The sequence below is a fragment of the Pleuronectes platessa genome, chromosome 15, assembly GCF_947347685.1.
Source record: "Pleuronectes platessa chromosome 15, fPlePla1.1, whole genome shotgun sequence".
NCBI lineage: Eukaryota > Metazoa > Chordata > Actinopteri > Pleuronectiformes > Pleuronectidae > Pleuronectes > Pleuronectes platessa.
Genome location: NC_070640.1, coordinates 22,673,562 through 22,694,753, shown reverse-complemented (window position 1 = coordinate 22,694,753; position 21,192 = coordinate 22,673,562). Strand labels below are relative to the sequence as shown.

Sequence of the window (21,192 nt, the reverse complement as noted above, 5' to 3'; positions counted from 1 at the left end):
CCAGAAAATTTGAAGCTCCTCTGACTCAGTCTGTCTGTATTGATTGACTGGCTGTGGGGTTAGTTCAGAGGCCTTTCTAGATCCCTTTACCCTGATATTAATGATTTTCAGACATTCCAGCTGGAGCATGCTCTGCTGTTTAAACACAGCAGCGGTCCTTTCCAAGTGAAATACAATCTGCATATTTTTTTGCTGTGAAATTAGTGGTATGGCATCGGCTTCGGTTCACTCACACTTTCTCGATCCAATATTAAAGTGTTACAAAGAGCCAGGCAAGAGAGACCAATCAACAAGTCTGGGTTAACATCCAACTCAGAGAGTCTTTCACAGTTCTAAAAATACAGTTGTGTGGAGTGTGTGGGTTTCAGTGATGGCAAAACTCTTTCATCTGTATTTCACTGCATGTCTTTTTTCAACTGTGAACATAGGTGTGAAATGTCTCTGACTGTTTGGAGTGAATGATTTGGAGAAAAGTGTAAACAATATTTTGAGCTCCAAGATCAGGTCAAAAACCTTCACTTACACACATGCAGCTAAACATCTGCACCATGTAATTGTCCTTGCCTGCTCATTACAGTTTGGGACCAGCTTCTATGGTGAATGTTAGCAGAAGGAAATGACTGTAGTGGAGAGCATTTGAGGGGATCCTTATATAATTACATAAAGTTCTGTAACCAGTGAAAAGCCACACAAAATCCCAAACTGGTGGTTATTAATTTGGATAGAGAACAAGAGGCAGATGGAGCGGGTAATTGTAAAGACTCAGTGAGCAGACAGCAGAGTGTTTAATGGAATTAAAATGTGAATCTTACCCTGTAGGCAACAAATCTTATCTGGTTTCCACGATATCCCCTTCAAGTCGTAACTGCAGTGATGCCATATTTGTATGTATTTGCAACCCATTATATTTGTTTCCTTTACGAAGACTGAATGTAATGGGAGAGCAGCAGTATTGTTTAGTCTGACAGAATCCATCCATCCACTATATATACATGTATCCCTTTTTTAAGGCTCGTGAAATGTAGCCAAACTCAGCTGCCGTTGGGCGAGAGGCGGAGTCCAGCCCTCCAGTCTGTTTCACTGCCAACATATAGACACAAACAATGTTTTACTCCACATTCATACCTACAGCTGATTAACCTTACCAGAAACCCCTCAGAAATGCTGTACTGGCTCTGAGCCACCCCATTCTGCACAGATGCGTGAGTGGATAAACACATGAAGGTCATCAGTGAACACTGTGTGGGGTTCATTAACATCATTTACTGCTCTAATGATAAAAAACTTAAGAAAGTCACTTAGCTCTTAGGAAATGTATTTCCTTTCTTAAATTGGTATTTTAATGTAATTTCTAAACGACAGTGTTGTAAAAGTCATGGCTCATTGAGTATTTACATTTTATACTGACTTTATTAGCAAATTTATGGAGTTGTTATAAAAAAAATATTTTTACTGTTGACTTTTGATCTAGACAGAAATCTGTCCTTGTTATTGCTATACTTCAGCTCATTGCAGCTACACTAGATTACATTTAGCAAAGCAAAGATAAAATTAACCTAGCCAGCAGTTTTCTAATGACCACAGATTCCATGTAGGACTGCTAAGCTAACTCTCCGATTTGAAACACGTGTGAACCACTGTGGGATTAGCGCGACAGTTGCTAAAAGCAGAATAAAGCAGTGATTTTTAACCATAGGGCCGCAAGAAACTTTCGCTTTTGCACCTGTGAGCCGCTTGGGCCGTGGGACCGCATAGGTTATCAACTGAATACACCAGATATGTTAATTAATGCAGTAGTTTGCACGAAGACATTCTGTTCTGTGGAGAGCTACCAACACGAGCTACGGCTCAGGAATGTTTCCGCTGCATTGATAAATACTTCACTGAGAACGGCCTGGACTGGCAGAACTGTGTCGGGGTGTGTAGTGACGGCGCAGCGTCAATGACTGGCAGGCATCGCGGTGTCATCAGACAGATACTGGAGCGTGCACCAGAAGCTAAATGGACACACTGTTTTCTCCACCGTGAAAGCCTTGCAGTGAAAAAGATGTCACCAGAGTTCCACGAAGTGATGACTATATGTGTGAAAACCATCAACTTTATTAAAAACAATGCTGTGAACTCCAGATGTTTTGCCAAGCTTTGTGAGGACATAGACGCAGATCATGTCCAGCTGCTCTATCACAGTGAAGTGAGATGGCTCTCAAGGGGACTGGTTCTCAAGCGTTTGTTTGAACTGAAAAATGAGGTCTTCACTTTCCTCACTGAGAAAAAATCTCCTTTTGCACATTACTATGCTGACACAAAGTTCACAGCAAAACTTACCTACCTCTGTGACATTTTTTCACTACTGAACCAGCTGAACATCTCTCTTCAAGGAAGAAACAGCAACATATTTTTTGTTGCAGACAAAGTTCAAGCTTTCAAGAGGAAACTTGCTTTGTGGACAAAGAGGGCCCAGGAAAAGAGGATGGACATGTTTCCACTTTTGTCTGACATTTTGGAAAACTGCCCTCAGGTGATGATCAGTCTCTCAGCACCTCTCACAACTGGCAGAGAAATTTGATGAGTACTTTCCTGAGGATCCCAGAGAGGGACACATGTGGATTTTGGACCCATTTTCTGTGGATCCCACTGCAAATGATGTTGCTTTGCCCTCATGTCTGGAATCACAGCTTCTGGAAGTTTCCACCGACAGCACTTTAAAATTGCCATTCTCCCATTCCTTTCCCCCATTCCACCCAGATTGGATCTGATTGTGTCTCAGAGGCAGGCCCAGGTGTCTCATTAAGAGTTGAAGATAAAAAAAATAAGTTGTAGCTTGTTAAAAACGTACTGTTTTGTTGTTTAAAATACATCCTCCAGCTTTACTTTATCTGATCTTTTCATCGTTGTGTTTTCACAGCCGGATTCCTGTGCACAATGACTCACTGCACATTACGCTGAGACTCGCTGAAAGTCCGCATTTGCAGTGCTGAAAAACTACGCCATTGTAAGCAAGTATCTGTTCAGGATTTTTTGGGGAATTTTGCTGTAGATCTTCCAATGGTGATGCAGCAAGGCTATTTCCGTTTATTAATAATAAACTCATGATGTTTTCCAGCTGCCAGTATGACGGAGCTTCCAGTTCATCCATACGGACCTCGCATCTGTCACGGTTTGAGGGAGGAGATGAACCCAGGATGCAGAGATTTTAACAAAAAGGGTATTTAATCTACAAAAAGAAAAAAGGAACACTAACAAATAACACACACGTGACAAGGTGCACGGAGAACAAGGAAGGAAAAGCAGGGGAAAACAAACCATATCTCACGACGTCTAGAAACGTGTAGAACAACAAACGAACCAACAAAGGGCTTGGGGAACACAGAGGCTTAAATAGAGATACAGGGAAGGCTGGGGTAACTAGCCACAGGTGCAACACATGAGGACTGGGAAAGACAATCACAGAGACAGGAAGTGACACACCCGAGAAGCTGGAAACAACACACAAGGAAGGAGAGACTACAAAATAAAACAGGAAACAGAACACACAAGGAGAAACAGAGTGCACACATGAAAACAACAGATCTAACAGTTAACAGACAACACTTTTACAAAATCCTAACTGTTAGACCGTTACAGAACCCTCCTCAAGGGCCGGATACCAGACGGCCCCAAAACAAAACCGAGCCGGGAGGGAGGAACCGGAGGAGGGAATCCGGGACGTGGAAAGAATCTCGCGTAGCCGCTCGGGGACAGAGTCCTGAGGCTCAGGAGGGCGGCGCCGTGGCCGCTCGGGGACAGAGTTCTGAGGATCGGGAGGGCGAAGCCTTGGCCGCTCGGGGACAGAGTTCTGAGGCTCCGGTGGACGGCCCGGAGGCCGGTCAGGAGCCAAGCACGGGAGATCCTCAGGCGGCCAGCCCGAAGACCGGTCAGGAGCTGAGGGCAAAAGCTCCGACCTCAACCCCGGCCGTGGGACAGGGACTGGAGTAGGGACAGGAGCAGGCACCGCTGGGACCTCAGACGCCGGAACCAGAATGGCGACTGCCAGGACCCTCCGGCGCGGGGACAGGAGCAGGGACTGCAGCTGGCTGCGCGAGGACCTCCGACGCCGAAACACAGGGGACGTCAGCCGACAGCCTCCGGCGCAGAGCAGGCACTGGAGCAGGGACTGGAGCCAACGCGGGTGTGAGGATCTCCGACGCCGAAACACACGGGACGTCAGCCGAGAGCCTCCGGCACTGGAGAAGGGGCTGGAGCTGGCACCGTGAGGACCTCAGACGCCGTAACACAGGGGACATCAGCCGAGAGCCACCGGCACGGAGCAGGCACTGGAGACAGAGCTGAAGCAGACGCCGCTGTGAGGACAACTGACGTTGGAGAGCGAGAGACATCAGCTGGGGCCCTCCGGCGCGGAGCAGGGACTGGTTCTGGCTTGGGCCCAGTCGGAACTGGATGTGGCTGGGACCTTGGAGCATGCTGCTGGAGGGAGAGGCTTCTGCTGTGGATGCCCCCTCTCCAACATCCACCACCCTGAGCAGAACCCTTCTTGAGGCTGCGGGGTCCGCCAAATGCCAAGCGGCTGCCCCGATACGGGTTAGTGGATGAGGCTGGAGGGTTGAGGTATTTCTTTAGTCTGTCCCGCACCTCCACGAGGTACAGGACAAAATGGCTCACCAAAGGCCGATCCTTTAGCCATGCCTCAACCTCTGCAATTTCCTCCAGGGTCTCTGACTTGCTCGTGGGTCCCGGAAAACACAGCTCATCCACCAAAAATTCTAAATAAAAAACTTGCTCTTGAAACAAACTGTGGTGACTATTCAAAAAACAAAACTTGTCACCTGATGGTGGTTTGGGATGGTTCTTAACTCGATTCCAGAGTGAATAAAAAAGAAAGGTTGCGAAGGTTATGATGTCTTTGGGTGAGGTTCCCGTTTATTTCAACAAAAAGAATAAGGCAAGTTGACAAACAAAAAGCTTCTATTGATTCTCTGGCTGTCGTGTAAAAACTGTGTCTCTCCCACCACCACTCAACTCAAACTAATCAGCTCTCCTGATCTCTAACAGCTGGGGCAGATTCTGGGGTAAAAGAAAGGAACAGAAACAATACTGCACCCTTGTGGAAAAGTAAATACCTACACAACATAAAAAATGGCTCCTACACAAACTAATCTCCACTGAGTCCATTTTCTGGTCAGTTCGTTCTGTCACGGTTTGAGGGAGGAGATGAACCCAGGATGCAGAGATTTTAACAAAAAGGGTATTTAATCTACAAAAAGGTCTTCTAACAAGACAAAAATAAAACAGGAACACTAACAAATAACACTGGTGACAAGGTGCACGGAGAACAAGGAAGGAAAAGCAGGGGAAAACAAACCATATCTCACGACGTCTAGAAACGTGTAGAACAACAAACGAACCGACAAAGGGCTTGGGGAACACAGAGGCTTAAATAGAGACACAGGGAAGGCTGGGGTAACTAGCCACAGGTGCAACACATGAGGACTGGGAAAGACAATCACGAGACAGGAAGTGACAAACCCGAGAAGCTGGAAACAACACACAAGGAAGGAGAGACTACAAAATAAAACAGGAAACAGAACACACAAGGAGAAACAGAGTGCACACATGAAAACAACAGAGATCTAACAGTTAACAGAAAACACTTTTACAAAATCCTAACTGGATTTAGGTTAGACCGTTACAGCATCAGCATTGAGGAGTTCACGAGTCGGCAGAGAAGAAAGAGGGTAAGGTTAGATTCATCAAATCATTTTTCAGATACATGTGTAGGTGTATGTTGTCATTGAACTGTGCTAATTGTACTGATTGTGTTTACAGCTGATTGAAGCGGGACAGATGAAATGGATCCATCCTTCCACAGCCAGGAGCTCACCGACCTCTGTGCCACACTTCAAATAAGACTAGAGGCTACACTGGATCTCACAGCTACACACCACAGACGTCTACACACTGGGGCAGATTTGGACAGAGTCCCACAAAGAACATATGACCCAGAGGCTGCAAAGAGACATTTCAAGCTTCACCTGATTAGCTTTTCACTGGCTAGGCTAGTTGTGTTTGTACAATATTTGTGCTGTATGTAAATAAAGTTTTGACTCAACATATACCTCGTTCATGTTTTTTCTTCTTATAACATCAAGCATCACATGAATGAATGTATAGTCTTAATTAACTGCATTGCTTTTGGTAAAGGCTTACTAATAAATAATGATTTATTATATATATATTCATTTTTATTATTAATATTGTGTGGGAGGGGTTTACCCCACGTGTCTGCTGCACTGATCCAGGGTGACCAATGGCAACACTTCTACCAGCCAATCACGAGTGACTTTCCGGGTTGGTTTCCTCCAATGGGGAAACGAGAGAGGCTCAGCAGCGGCTTCGCCCTGAGTCATATGCTAATTAGATAACACCTTCGCTCCGCGATCCCCCCCCCCCCCCCCCCCGCTGCTCTCCCCCTTTGTTCTCCAGACCCCCTCTCCGAGGTACGTTTACTCCGCTTCCCTTAGGTTAATGTAGCGGAAGAACGCGGTGCTAACGTGCTGTAAATAGGCACTAACTTCAGGGGATCAGGTAACTTCCATAAGATTTCCCATGACACTAATTCTGCTTTTCGCCTAGTGCAACTTACATAGTCCTTCCTTCCCACCACATCTAGTGTTCTTATTAGTCTCTCTCTGTCATGGCGGAGTGAGCGTGGAGTGGAGAGCTGTGTGTGAGTGTGAAAGTATTGTGGGCTTTAAGAATAACTTTACTGAGCTCTATCATTTAGGTGTATGTTTATTTGTTCGTCTTTAGTTGTCTGATTGTTTTGCTGAGTGAGTGTGCGCGTGTGTGCTAACACGCAGCATGCTCGCTGGCATGCCATTAAGCTGATCCCCACAGTGGCATGCAGTGTGGCAGAGGCCGCGCTGGCTGTGGGAGAGATGGTCGGCTGTGACTCAGTCAAGTCAGCCTCCCGGATGAATGGAGCCATCGTCATGTTTTTAGATAGCACAGCGAAGGTGAGCGAGGTTGTGGAGAAAGGAGTGGTGATCCACGACACTTTTAACCCTGTTCTACCACTCGTTAAGCCAGCCACGAGGGTGATAATATCGAATGCACCACCTTTTATTAAAAACGACACTCTGGCCAAGGAACTGTCCCAGTATGGTCAGATTGTATCACAAATTAAAATGGTGTCTCTTGGGAGCAAATCCCCCAAACTGAGGCACGTTGTGAGCAACCAGAGGCAAGTGTTCATGGTCCTCAGAGACAACACAAAGGAGCTGAACATGTCTTTTTCGTTCAAAATTGAAGGGTTTAATTATATGATTTTTGTCTCATCCGAGACGATGAAGTGTTTTGAGTGCGGGGAGGAGGGGCACCTGGCCCGCTCCGGCCCGGGGAAGGGTGGAGCGCAGCGGCCGGCTGCGGCAGCTCCGGCTCCGGCCCAGGTTGCGGCAGCGGCAGCGCCGCGGACCCCACTGCCATTGGCGCGGAGCTTCCACGAGCAGCCCAGCCCGAGGCTGCTGTAGGCGGGGCCCCGCCTACAGAGCCTCCCGCTCCTCTGGTGGAGGAGGGGGCTCCGGAGACTCAGGTAGCCTCCGAGGCTCCGGAGAGTCCGCTCCCGGAGGTGGGAGTCCAGGGAGGAGCCCCCCCAGTAAACAGTGTCTCTGAGCAGGCAAGTAAAAAAAAACGACAGCCAGCCAGAGTCAATTGAAATAGACAAAACTGAGATGGAAAAATTCAGGGTCTGGGCAGGGTCTGTGACGTACTTTGAGTTAAAACAAAAAATCCGTACACATTATTAGTATAAGAAAACTGTTAATTACTTGTTGTTTCAACTTAATAATGCGAGTTAAAACAAATAAATATTAAACATCAGCGCTACAAGAACTTTCCTTAGCTAGTTGAACAAACGCACATTTCTGCATTATTGTAACTTACAGTTTTGAGTTAAAATAACTTACTATGTTGTCACAGCCCGGCTCAAGACTGCGGCAAGGAGGGAGACGACACGGGTGAACTGTGGCTCTTTTAGAACATTTATTAATGGGACCAACTACAAACAACAGCCAACTCTTCAAAAACAAAACAGAGCAAAAGTACTGGCGTCCGGGAGAGCGAGCGACCAATCTGGCCAGCCTTTTAAGGGGCAGAGCACACCTGGTGGAGATGTGCTCTGATTGATGCTGACACCCACTCCACCTGAAGGGAGAACAGGGACACCTAGTGTCCATGTGAGTGTGGAAGGGGTCGTCACCCCCCCCCCCCCCCCCCATAAGAGAGGGGTTCCCAACGGGAATCACGACATACTAACATATATACATTCATACATTTCTATAATATTTTTCAAGAAATGGTAAACTGCAAGAGAGTTAAATAACTTAAATTGATAAGGAAATTAGGTTGCAGTATACCATACTCACCTCTAAAGTCCACTCACTTTGCTCCCTGCCACCCAGCAACTCCCGACGTCTGGAGAAGCGCTTTTAAGAGATGCAGAGGAGATAAATGGTGGACCAAGAAGATGATTAAACTACTCAAGAGCAAGGCGCTCGAGACAATGCATCCGCCACAACGTTCTCAGAACCCTTGATGTGACGAATATCCAAACAATAGGACTGCAGGAAAAGGAACCAACGCATCAATCTGCGATTGGGGCAAGACAAAGAATGTAGAAAAGTAATGGGATTATGGTCAGTGTATATCAAAATGGGAGGATGCTAGAATGGGAGGATGCTAGAATCGACGCTAGAATCAACATAAACTTCAAAGTGTTGCAGTGCCCAGATCAGAGCAAGACTTTCTTTCTCAATAACTGAATAATTTATTTGATATGAAGTGAACTTTCTGGAGAAAAAACTCACAGGGTGCTCAACACCATCACTGTCACACTGAAATAAAACAGCACCTGCACCTACATCACTCGCATCCACCTGTAAGGCAAAAGGACGGTTCATGCAGGGTGCCATGAGAACAGCACAGAACAGATCTTACATTAACAAAGGCATTTTGGCAGGAATCCGACCAGACATATTTGGCTCTAGCTTTCAACAAATCTGTTAAAGGAGCAACAACAGAAGAAAAGTTCCTGCAAAAATTCCGGTAGTATCCCACCAAGCCCAAAAAACGCATCAGCTCCTTCTTGGTGGTGGGTACTGGATAGTTTTGAATTGCAATTATCTTTGCCTGAATAGGCCGTACTTGCCCTTGCCCTACCACTTTACCCAGATAGGTAACAGTGGCTTTAGCAAACTCACACTTTGCCAAGTTGACAGTTAGGTTGGCGTTACGCAGGCGGTCAAACAGACTTTTAATTCGGCAGACATGATCTTCCCAGGTATCACTATAAATCACTACATCATCAAGATACACAGCACACCCCCCCAGCCCGGACACTACCATGTTCATAAGGCGCTGGAAAGTTGCCGGTGCATTCCTCAATCCAAAACTCATCACTGAATAGGAAAACAGTCCAAATGGGGTAATAAAAGCATAAAACCTCTCTGGGACAGAGGTACTTGCCAATACCCTCTGAGCAGATCAAACTTGCTAACAAAACTAGCTGAACCAACTTTATCTACACAGTCTTCCATGCGTGGCAGTGGATAAGCATCAGGTTTTGTTACACCATTTACCTTACGGTAGTCAGTACAGAACCGAGGACTTTTATCTGATTTATCCACAAGCAAGCAAGGAGACGCCCAGCTGGAAGCTGATGGTTCAGCAATGCAATTGTCTAGCATGTACTTTATTTCTTTTTCCATTGCCTTACGTTTTTCCTGAGATACCCTGTAAAACCTCTGGCGGACTGGTTGTGCATCACCTACATCAATGTCATGCTCCAACAAATGTGTACGAGTTGGAACATCATTAAACAAACACAAATAGTTGTTAAGCAAATCAGACAACTCAGAAGACCGTTTACTGGACAAATGGCCAAATACTGATTTTAAATCACGTAGTGACTCAGAATTTCTCAAACGACCCCGCAGCCTGCTTTCATCAGGTGAAACCACACCATCCTCTGCCTGTACAGACATCTCCGCAGCAGGCGAGTGTCTTCCAACAGTGTCTGTCACTAGCACAGGTTTTACAGTCTGCTGCGGTACTCTCTCACTAAATGGTGACTCACGACTATAATAAGGCTTTAACAGATTCACATGGCAGAGCTGAGTTGACTTTCTACGTTTGGGTGTAGAAAGTAGGTAATTTTGCTCCGACACTTTATGCAAAATTGAAAAAGGGCCGTGGAACTTGGCTTGAAACGGTGAACACACTAGTGGTAACAAAGCCAGAACCTGGTCACCTGGACTGAAGATGTGAGTCTCGGCTTTACGGTCATAAATATTTTTCATTTTTCTCTGAGCAGATGCTAAATTTTCCTTAGCCATCTCGCCCGCAACATACAATCTATGCCGGAAACCATTCACATAATCCAGCAGATTAAGGGGGGGTTCAGATTGCATAACTCGATCATGAAGTATTGTTAATGGCCCACGCACCGTGTGACCAAACACAAGCTGGTTTGGACTAAATCCAGTGCTCTCCTGAAGAACACATCTGGCAGCCAACAACAACCAGGGTAAACCTTCCTCCCAATCCTGACTCAACTCCACACAATAGCTACGCAACAGAGATTTCAGTGTTTGATGAAATCTTTCCAACGCCCCTTGACTCTGAGCATGGTACGCTGAGGCCAGATTATGTTTTACACCCAGCTGTTTCAAAACCTGAGAAAAAAGTTTGGATGTAAAATTTGTGCCCTGGTCACTCTGGATCACCTTAGGGATCCCAAAAACAGAAATAAATTGGGTTAAAGCTTTAACCACGGATTTAGCTGTAATGGAGCGTAACGGATATGCGGCTGGATATCTTGTGCTCTGACACTACTGTAAGCAAGTAATTACTTCCAGATTTTGAGCGTGGTAAGGGACCAACACAATCGATTATTAAATGCTCAAAAGGCTGAGAAATTGCAGGAATGGGGAAGAGAGGAGCCGGCCTAATGTTCTGGTTAGGTTTACCGGTCATCTGACAAGTGTGACAAGTCTTGATATATTGAGATACATCCCTCTTCATGCACGGCCAGAAAAAATATTTTAGGATGTAATCATAAGTTTTACGTACCCCCAAGTGCCCCAACTGATCGTGCGAGGTCCTCAGTACCTCCTCACGGAATTTCGACGGAACAACCACTTGAAAAACCGGATCACCGACACAGTTAAGTCCATGAGGAACCCACTTCCTCACCAACAACTGATCTTGAAACAGATAACCAATAGCAGCACTCTTTACATCAGCGTCCGATAGCACTTTGTCAAAAAGCTCTCCAAGTGAAGGATCAGCTCGCTGCTCAGTGACTAGTACGGTGTGAGAAACTGATAACAAAGAGTCAGGCACGGACACAGAGCAGGTTCCAGTCCTCTCAGCCATGCTATGTTCAGCTTCTGCCTTCTCATGGCACATAGCTCTAGTAACTGCACAGGCAGTGAACACATCAGGGAAACACTGTGCACTCTCATCCAACTCTGTATTGACAGAAGGAGAGGATGTTATCAACGGAGATGGCGGACAGCTAGCCCACACACGGCTACCACACAGATCATTCCCCAGAATGATATCCATGCCTGGGATTGGCAATGCAGGGCGCACGCCCAAGGCTACTTCCCTCTGTACTAAGCCACAGTCCAGTTCTAACTTGTGCACCGGAACAGGAAACCCATTCCCTGCATCAGAATGTAATCTCCAGTGTCAGTGTGCTTAGAAAACGGCAGCACAGAGTTCAGAATATATGAATCGAAAGCTCCAGTATCTCTCAGAATTTTCACTGGCCCTTTTACTCTGCTGCCTACTAAAGACACTTGACCATCAGACACAAAAGCAGAATAATCTGGTTTCTCTTGAGCAAGCTCTACTGAAGGCTTTACTTGTTCACATGGAGGATCAGCACATGGTAGAAATCTGGGACTTAGTGTTCTGACAGGAGCAGTCAATGCAACGGGCCTCACTTGTCCACGTTCAGAACCACCTTTAGCCCCTGCTTTAATAGGACATTCGGTTTTCCAATGTCCTCTTCCTTTACAATAATTACACACTTTATTCGGATCAAACTGCAACTGAGAGCGCGGGGATCTCTCTGGTTTATAGGGACGCGGGGTGCTTCCCTCTTGCCAGCGTTTACCCGCCGTGCGGAAGTTACGCTCGTCCCCTCTAGAGACAACCCCATCAGGAGCCCTGTACTCACCGTACCCGCGATGCATCAGTACGTACTCATCAGCCAAAGCAGCGGCCTCTGTCGCAGTTTTTACTTTACGCTCATTTAAATACATCGCTATCTGAGAGGGTACTGTATTTTTAAATTGCTCTAGAACGACTAAATTACACAAATCGCCATAAGTGTCCACGTTTAGTGAATTACACCAACGGTTGAAATAAATGTTTAGTTCTCTGGCGAACTCCATGTGAGATTGTTTACCTAATTTCTCCCATGATCTGAATCTCTGGCGATATGCTTCAGGCACCAGCTCGTATGCTATTAACACCGCAGATTTAACCATCTCGTAGATCTATCAGCAATACTTAGCGCGGAGTACGCCTCCTGAGCCTTACCTGATTACACGCACTGCAACAATAATGTTAGCTCAGAATCCGTCCAGTCTCTACTGTCGGTGACGCGCTCAAAGAGAGAGAAGAACGTGTCTACATCCCGTTCACCAAAATGAGGAATCAGACGCAGACAACTGGTCACATCAAACGAGCGTGACAGCGCAGGAGAAACGGGGACCTGGCCCCCAACCTGAGATAAACTCAGTCGGCGAACTTCCAGCTCCATTCGTTTAATTTCCCCATGAGTCACATCCCGCTGTAACAATAGCAGCCTTTCACGCTGATCAAACGTTAACACAGCCTCAGAGACAGACTGAGCAGTAGCACCAGACTCTGGAGAAACAGCGGCCTTGACTTTTGTCTCAATTACTCCAATTTCCACCAGATTATCACGGAGGATAGTCCTGACATTTTCCTTTAAACATTTATCCCCGACATCCATCTGGAAATGATCAGCAATTTTAATTAACTGATCCCGCGAACAGCGGTCTAAAAACTCCTCTGACGGAGCATTCAGAAACTCATCCACAGTAGCCATGACTGAAAACACAGCTAACCTGTCTGAATATTAACAATTTTAATTATGTGCACCGGCGGTCACACTCGTATAGCCGTACACAGCAACACGCCACTGCAGCGCTGTCCCGCTGACTGCCTAACCAGAAACTGACTAAAGCTCCTCCCTAGTCTTCAGGTGCTAGTTGTGGTGGGTATTTACGCACTGAATCCCGCAAACCCGGCGAAGCAACCAAACTGGCGACTCCACCTGCAGCCTCGGACGTGCTCCCGAGACAATTGCTCTAACCACTTTCACACCACACTACCAAACCCCAACGAACTCCAAAGGGAGTCCGCCCTTCAACCTAACCGGGACAGAACAGCAGCAACTTACCCGAACATCTCCCACAAAAACAAACTACGCCGCTCATTCAGAAAAACACGAGGCGCACAGCTGACTTGGTGTGTGACGTCACACTACGCTCACACGTTACCTGATCACAGGTCTCATTCACAAAAGTCGCCTTCTCCGCCTATCCAGTCTTTCACAAATGTGGAGGAAAAGCGTGCAACGGACGAGCCCCCATTTGTCACAGCCCGGCTCAAGACTGCGGCAAGGAGGGAGACGACACGGGTGAACTGTGGTTCTTTTAGAACATTTATTAATGGAACCAACTACAAACAACAGCCAACTCTTCAAAAAAACAAAACAGAGCAAAGGTACTGGCGTCCGGGAGAGCCAACCTCGTCCCGTAGGTACAGGCCCGGCGTCAGGGGGTCAAATAGGGGGGCAGTGCCCCCCCGCCCGTGTCTCTCTGTCCCCCCATTGGCTGTCAGAGGGGTAATGATTTTTTTTTTCCTGCCGAATTTTTTTTGGGTGGAGTTATAATTTGTTTTGTGTGTCACATTGTATTAATTAATATTCAGTTAACAGAAATCAGTCAAATTTAAAATACTAAAAATATTTTAATATAATTCAATTAATTACAGCAGATACGTGTCGGCTTGTTTCACGTGACACGTGCGTGCTGCCGCAAGTGACGCGCCGACGGCTGTTTACGTACACTGCCGTCTAGGAGACAGAGGAGATGTGCAGAGTCTGCAGACGGAAAAATGGATATTAGAAAATTCTTCCGACCCCCGCTGCCACAAACTAATGCTACACGAGCGACAGCTGAGCCGTATCAGAACCACCGTATCCCCGCGGCGGAGAAGGAGCTGCAGGAGCCAACAGCTAGTGAGCAGCCCCAGCTAGCTAGCGGTAGCAACACAGCCGCACAAGCCCCCCCAGCAGAGCGGTCCGAGCGGGAGCGGGAGCACGCCGATTATATCGCCAATCCCCGCTGCAGCAGCGGGCTCTCCCAAACACAAGGCCATGATCACAGTGGTCCTCCTGATGATTTAGGTGAGGACAAGCCCGCTCAGATCATTTTGAAGAAGTTTCCCTCTCGCCTTTTTAATGGTCAGAAACGCTCATTTGTTGCCCTGTGGTACAACCAAAGAGACTGGTTAGAATACAGTGTTAAAGCTGAAGCTGCATTTTGTTTTGCATGTCGAAAGTTTGGGACTGTAGATTCTGTGTTCACGAAATCTGGCTATTGTGACTGGAAACAGAGAGAGGATTGCGCAAGCATGCAGAGTGTAAAGAACACATGGAAAATGTGGCAAAGTGGCGGGAGAGAGTGAAGAGGGCTGATTCAGGACAGGAGATTTCTACCCTTGTGAATGAAGGCCAACTAGCCAGAAATCGGTACTACATCGGTGCTATTATCGACATGTTACAGTTCTTGGCCATAAACCGATTGCCTCTCAGAGGGAGTGTGGAAGCATTTAATTATCAAGGTGATGCAAGCTGTGGACTTTTTTTGTCATTGTTTGAGTACTCTATGAGAAGAGACCCAGAGCTTGAGAAGATACTGCAAACAATCCCACAAAATGCCAGATATACATCACATGACATACAAAATGAACTGATTAAGATAATGAGTGATATTTTAACTGAAGAAATTGTACATGAAGTCAGTGATTCATGGTTTACAATTAAAGTTGATGGCACCCGAGACCCCACAGGGTGTGAAAACATTTCCATCGTGATCCGCTTTGTAGCAGAAGATTTCGAAGTTAGGGAGCGTCTACTAACTATTGCTACTGCAGATGTTGGAGATGCCAAAACTCTTGCAAACACTATCATCACAGAGCTGCGCAGAGTTGGTTTAAGTACATCTAAAATCCTGAGTCAGGTGTATGACGGAGCATCTGTCATGTCTGGGAAGCATGGGGGCGTTCAGAAGATACTGCAGGACATACTCGCCAGAGAGATACCCTACGTCCATTGTTTTAATCATCAGCTCCACCTCGTGGTGATAAACGCAATGTCGAGCGAGGGAGCAATTGAGGACTTTTTTGGAATTTGTGGGTCCCTCTACAAATTCATGAAGAAACCCACTGTTGCAGTCCACTATAAAGGAGACACACTAAAACGTCTGCTCGAACAGCGGTGGACAGGCCATCTAGCTACTGTCACAGTTGTGCTCAAGTCATTTGATGACATTTTCTCTCTGTTGTCCGAGATTGACAGCAATCGTGCCTTTGGAACTGACTTACGAATTGAGGCAGCAGGTCTGATTCGGGCTGTTTCAGAACCAAGCTTTGAATTCATTGGACGCTTTGTGCAGAAGATCTTGCAGCTGCTTGATGCACCCAACAAAATGCTTCAGTCAGAACAAATGGATTTGCTCTCTGGGATGTGGTTAGTGAAAAGCGCATCTGAATGTGTTGCACAACTGCGCTCAGAAAGTGAGTTTAACAACATATTGGGCCAATGTAAAGAGAAAGAAAGGCCACAAAAGAGGAAGAGGATGGTTAACAAAAGTCTCCAAGGATATGTTGTTGAAGAGACCGTTGGCCAGCAGCAGGGTGATACAGACGAGGGTGACACTGAACTGCGGAGATTATTCTACAGCACCCTGGACGCGGTGGGGGAAGAAATGAGCAAGCGTTTCAGTGAACGCAACAGTGAGCTAATGACCGCACTTCAATCTCTGGACCCAAACAGTGAAACGTTCCTTGATGTCAAACATGTAAAGCCCATTCTGACTTTATCAAGCACTGAAATCAATGAAGCAGAGTTTGTGGTTGCTCGCCACTTCCTCAAAACAAACATGACCGCTGACGATGAAACCTGGACAATATCACGGATTATCAAGACATTCCACAGCGCGCTGGAGGCTATGCCAAGTGTGATGACGGCCTTTAAACATGCACTGACGTTTGGAGCATCAACAGCCATGTGTGAGAATTCTTTTTCTACTTTAAAAAGTGTTCTCAAAGACAATAGACTCAGCATGCTGCACCAACGAAAAGCACATTTAGTGCAGCTGGCCTTTGAAAGAGACTTAACTAAAAGATTTGCTACTGAATGGAAGGAAGCAGTAATGAAGAGGTTCAACTCTGGGAGACGCCGACTGCAGCTCTACTAAGTGGTGAGTAGAGAAGATATGTATTTAAAGGGGGTATGATATTGTGATTGCTGTTGGTTGTACAACTGGTTTTCATGTGCATATGAAATGAAATTTGACAAATTTGCTTGTTCCGGTAATAATATACCATATAGATGAAGTACAATATGTATGTATGTGCAGATCTGTGGGAAAATCAACACTGCCCCCCTGTGATCATCACATGCCCCCCTCACAATATGGTTCTGGAGCCGGGGCTGCGTAGGTAGCGCAAGAGAGAGCGAGCGACCAATCTGGCCAGCCTTTTAAGGGGCAGAGCACACCTGGTGGAGATGTGCTCTGATTGATGCTGACACCCACTCCACCTGTAACTCAGAAAAAGGGAGAACAGGGACACCTAATGTCCATGTGAGTGTGGAAAGGGTCGTCACAATGTTTATACAACTTCCCATTTCAAGTTAAGAGGATTTAAATTTAAAATTTGTTATAACTTTTATGGTACATGATAGAACACACAGAATTCTTCCATTTGTCCAAAAATACAACATTTATTATATATATATGGGCCATTCTACCGAATTGGTTCAAAGTCCGGTTGGAAATATTTTGAAAATGTTTATGTTTTATTCCCCAAACTTTTTCCTTATATCTATTGTACCATATCTAAAGTACACATGTCTAGTAACAGAACCGTCAATTTTTATGTTGTATTTTCAGAATGTGTTGGAATGTTTTTCCTCTCCCAAAAATTGTCACTACCGAAACATTGCAATAAACTATAAAAAAAAGTATAATTATTAACCTGTTAAGATTGTGTATCCTTCCTTTCTCTGAAGAGTATTTTTAAAAATATTTCTTGAAGGTTTTCACAATTAAATCAATAAAAATTAATTTTTTACCAAATTTCAAAGTTCAATTTATACAATTCTTCAAAATATAAATGCAATATTTCTTTTTAAAATGCATAATATTGCTCATATTGATTCCAGAGTTGATGATTAATGAAATTGAACATACATTAAACCAATCAGTATCCTAACATTTTAGTGGATAACTCAATATACTTAATTTTTTACAAAACGTCCAGTGTTTCGGTAGTGACTGCACTGTTTCGGTAGTGACCAAAGTATTTTGTTTGACAGGTTGTATCATATTTCCTCAACCTTATTGCTTAATCTTAACTCATAACATGCTTTAGGTTGTGAATATTAAAAACACAAATGTTTGTGGTCAGTAGAATCATTTAATCTTAAGGACATAACAATTGTTCGTCGCGAACCATTTAAAGTACAAACATAACCCAACTGGGTTCAGTAAAAATGAAAAAGAAAACATTGAAAACTAACTGTTACTGTATGTTTAACGGGGTTCAGTGTCATACACCATCAAAAATCCATTCACAAGTTTATCTTTTCCCATACTGCGGTGAACACTCTTGGGTTGATCTGGACATGCCTCTGTGTGACGTCTTCTGGTGGAGGGATTAAGGTGACAACCTTGTCCACTGTGTACCAGATCTTGTCCTCTAGTCGCGGCCAATAAAAGCGGTTTCGCCCAATGTTGTGCATGACATTGACCTCAAGGGCACCTAAAGACAGATAAGGGGTAAACTAAAATTACATTGGGAGAGACATGATACTTATAGCTTGTATTGCAATCTTATAAGACTATGAAATAAAGTTTGATTCAAAGGGAATGGTAATATGAGAACGGAAGATGGCCAAGTGAGAATAAATGGAAAGAGAGAAGCATCAGGCAATTTTAACTAAATGTTGAAATATGTGTGGAAAAAAAAGATAGATGTACAAATCACCTTCTTCTATGTCCTCAATGATTCCAGGATATGGGTCATCGTCATATGTGATGACACACCACTTTCCAACAAGGTCTTCAGTGATGTCATCAACTGGACAGAGAGTCCCTTCACACCCAGAGCTTGAGGTGGCATGGCTTACATCTTCTTGGGCTGTTGGTTCAGATGTTCTTACATCTCTTCCAGGCTGTACTTGTGGTGCAATGTTGGTGGACGATGGTAGGAAACAGGGACAGATGACCTCTCTGCTGCAGAAGCAGCTGAGCACTCTATAATGGATAATGCCAGGCGTAGTGCAGACAACTTGATGAATGCTCAGTGTACCTTTGATGGTGGTGAGCTCTTTTGGAAGGAGTGTGCTCACTCTGTTTATCTGGTCTTCCTCCACATAGAGGAGCTTGACTTTGGTGAGAGGAAGGAGTGTGTCATAGAGGGCTTTCGCTGTGGGTATGTCAGTGCCCCTGGCTACCTGTGAATCAGCAGTTCTCTTCATGGTGGCTCCAACGCCATCGGCAGGCCCTTTCCCATGACCAGCTTCCAGGAAACTCCAGTTTACAGCAGTAAATCCCATCTGGAAAGGAATGGTGCTCAAGAGATAGAAGTTCTTCTTTCCTCTATATTGCATGGTCGGCCCATCGCTGATGAAGAAGAGCTTTTGGATCCTCGGATGGTTCTCCTTCAGGAACTGAAGAACGGGTTCAAGCTGAGCCCAAATGGCAGGAGGATCATGCTTCATGGAAGGTGACAAGGCACAGAATGTCAGTGTACAATCTGTGGTGTACACAACAGCATTGTGCAGTGTAGTCTGCCTGTGGGATGCTCCAAAATGGACTTGCTGCACCTCCTTTGCATATTTGCACTGCCAGTTTTCTGCATAGTCAATGTGAAGAATAGCTTCTTCTTCTTTCAGAGATCTATGCAGGAATTGTAGCTGTGTGTACTGGTGGTGGATGTTGAACAGGTGCTTGCACACTTTGGCTTTCATTTCTCTCTCAAAATCTTCCAAAAGGTGCTCTGGGCTGCCCTCACATCTCTGTTTAACCGTTTTTGTAACAGTTATCTTCTGTCTTTTTCCATCCTTTTCTTTTTCATAATCTTCTTTTTTCGTGAGCCACTGGTACCACCATGTGGCTTCTGTTCCTGCTATACCAGTACTTGTGGTTTGTGTGAGAGACTTGTTCTTACATGAGAGACATTCCCTGTACATGCAAGCTTTAGCCTGAGTGTCACAGCACAACTCCTCTGCGACTTTGCTCAAGCTTGGTGAATTAATAATACCGAGGTGCTTGAGCCTGTCTGCTTTCATTTGAGCATTGTCATGTAGTTTGCAGACACATGTCTCCCTGTTGTTTAGGTTTGGGGCAACAATCCAAAAAGGTTTTATCCTGCAGAAAAGTGAATAGGATAGCTTCAGATGGGGCATCTCCAGCATCAACTTCTGATGCAAATTCAGCATCGTGTCAGAGAGGAACCTCTTTTGTTTCTTCTTTTTTAATCTTGTGATTGATTCTTTCTTCCCCGCTGATGCCCGACTATTGTCATCTCGACTTAAGAATATTTTGACTATGTCCATGGTTTTTTGATTATCACTTCTCTTATAGGTGAATCTCAGCTGTGGCTTGTCTACAGTCTTGTTGTAGACTTTGTGGGAGATACCTACTGTTTGACTGAGCAAATTAACAAGTTTGTATTTTCTGAGCAACCTGTCTGAGATAGCTCTTCTGAATGCATTCTTTTCTTTATAGCTAACAGACTTGTATTTTTTCTTCATTTGCTCCATGAGCGTATTGTGAAAAAGCAGGGTCTTTCTGATATGAGCAGGAACTCTGTGCTTCTGTACATCCTTCCGAGTTTTCGCTCTTGGGGAAATATTTGACTTGTCTGATGTCAACCTCAACCTCTGACATCTTTTTTTTTAATGTTTCTTCCCTCCGCTGCATGTCTTTGACCTTCTGCTCTAGCTTCTTTAATTTTCTGTAGTAGCACATTTTTGCCCTTCTCCTTTTCTGGTCTGCAGGCCTATGCTCTGGTGTCTGTTCAGTCTCACTAGAAGTGCTAGGTGGCGTGGAAGCCCTGCAAAATGTCTCCATCTCACTCTGTCTTTTCACCAACACCCTGTGCTTTTGCTGTCTTTTCCTCCATGCTTTTCTGACCTTCCTTTTCTCCCTGTTAGATAAATCACTGATACATTTCAACTTTCCTTCTTCCTTTCGTTTCGTATTTCTTTCTCTTTCCTTCCTTAAATATTCTTGGTGTTTCACTGGGTCATCCCTCACTCTTTGTCTGTATTCTCTAAGCCTCTCTGCTCCACTTTTGCTAATTCCTTTCATTGTGGTGTCTTATGATTCTTTCTCCCCTGAACAATTTCAGATAGAAAGGGTTAGCCTAACCAAGCATTATCTACATGTTTACCATTTAGTCCATATAACACATTTATTTCAAAATGATGGGATTGAACTCCTTACCATACCATTATGTCACTACCGAAATGATCATGTCACTACCGAAACTTTACCATTTGTTTCGGTAGTGACTGTTTCGGTAGTGACAATACTAGCTAGCTTTGAACATAGCTAAAGAATGCTAGTTAGCACATGGCTAGCATACACACATAGAAACACAATACTTTGCATAAAACCCCAAAAAGTTTACTTAATTGAAGAGAATACGTGTTCGGTAGTGACAATTCTTAAGGTTAAACGCTGATTTTCAGACTTTGGAACACATTTACATCAAAAGTATGGGCTTTAGCTACTTACCATTAAGCCAGGAGGGACAGGGATGCAGTGTCACTGCCTGCTAAAAAATGCAGGGGTGTGG

General features: G+C 45.0%; 1 protein-coding gene across 1 annotated transcript; it reads right to left on the bottom strand.

Moving 5' to 3' along the window:
- Positions 1–17,798: 17,798 nt before the first annotated feature.
- On the bottom strand, positions 17,799–21,192 carry LOC128457509 (uncharacterized). Its single transcript, XM_053442228.1, has 3 exons — positions 21,132–21,192; positions 18,373–19,757; positions 17,799–18,147 (listed from the first exon to the last, which is right to left on the bottom strand). The coding sequence occupies exons 2-3, from the start codon at positions 19,676–19,678 to the stop codon at positions 17,957–17,959; spliced, it is 1,497 nt and encodes a 498-aa protein (XP_053298203.1). The 5' UTR covers positions 19,679–19,757; positions 21,132–21,192; the 3' UTR covers positions 17,799–17,956.

What these genes read in the sequence shown, in the direction of transcription:
- LOC128457509 (XM_053442228.1), bottom strand. Translation starts at nt 19,678, where the DNA reads ATGAAAGCAGACAGGCTCAAGCACCTCGGTATTATTAATTCACCAAGC. An exon ending in CATTGAGGACATAGAAGAAG is followed by an intron (nt 18,148 to 18,372) that starts GTGATTTGTACA and finishes ATCTGTCTTTAG; the next exon opens with GTGCCCTTGAGGTCAATGTC.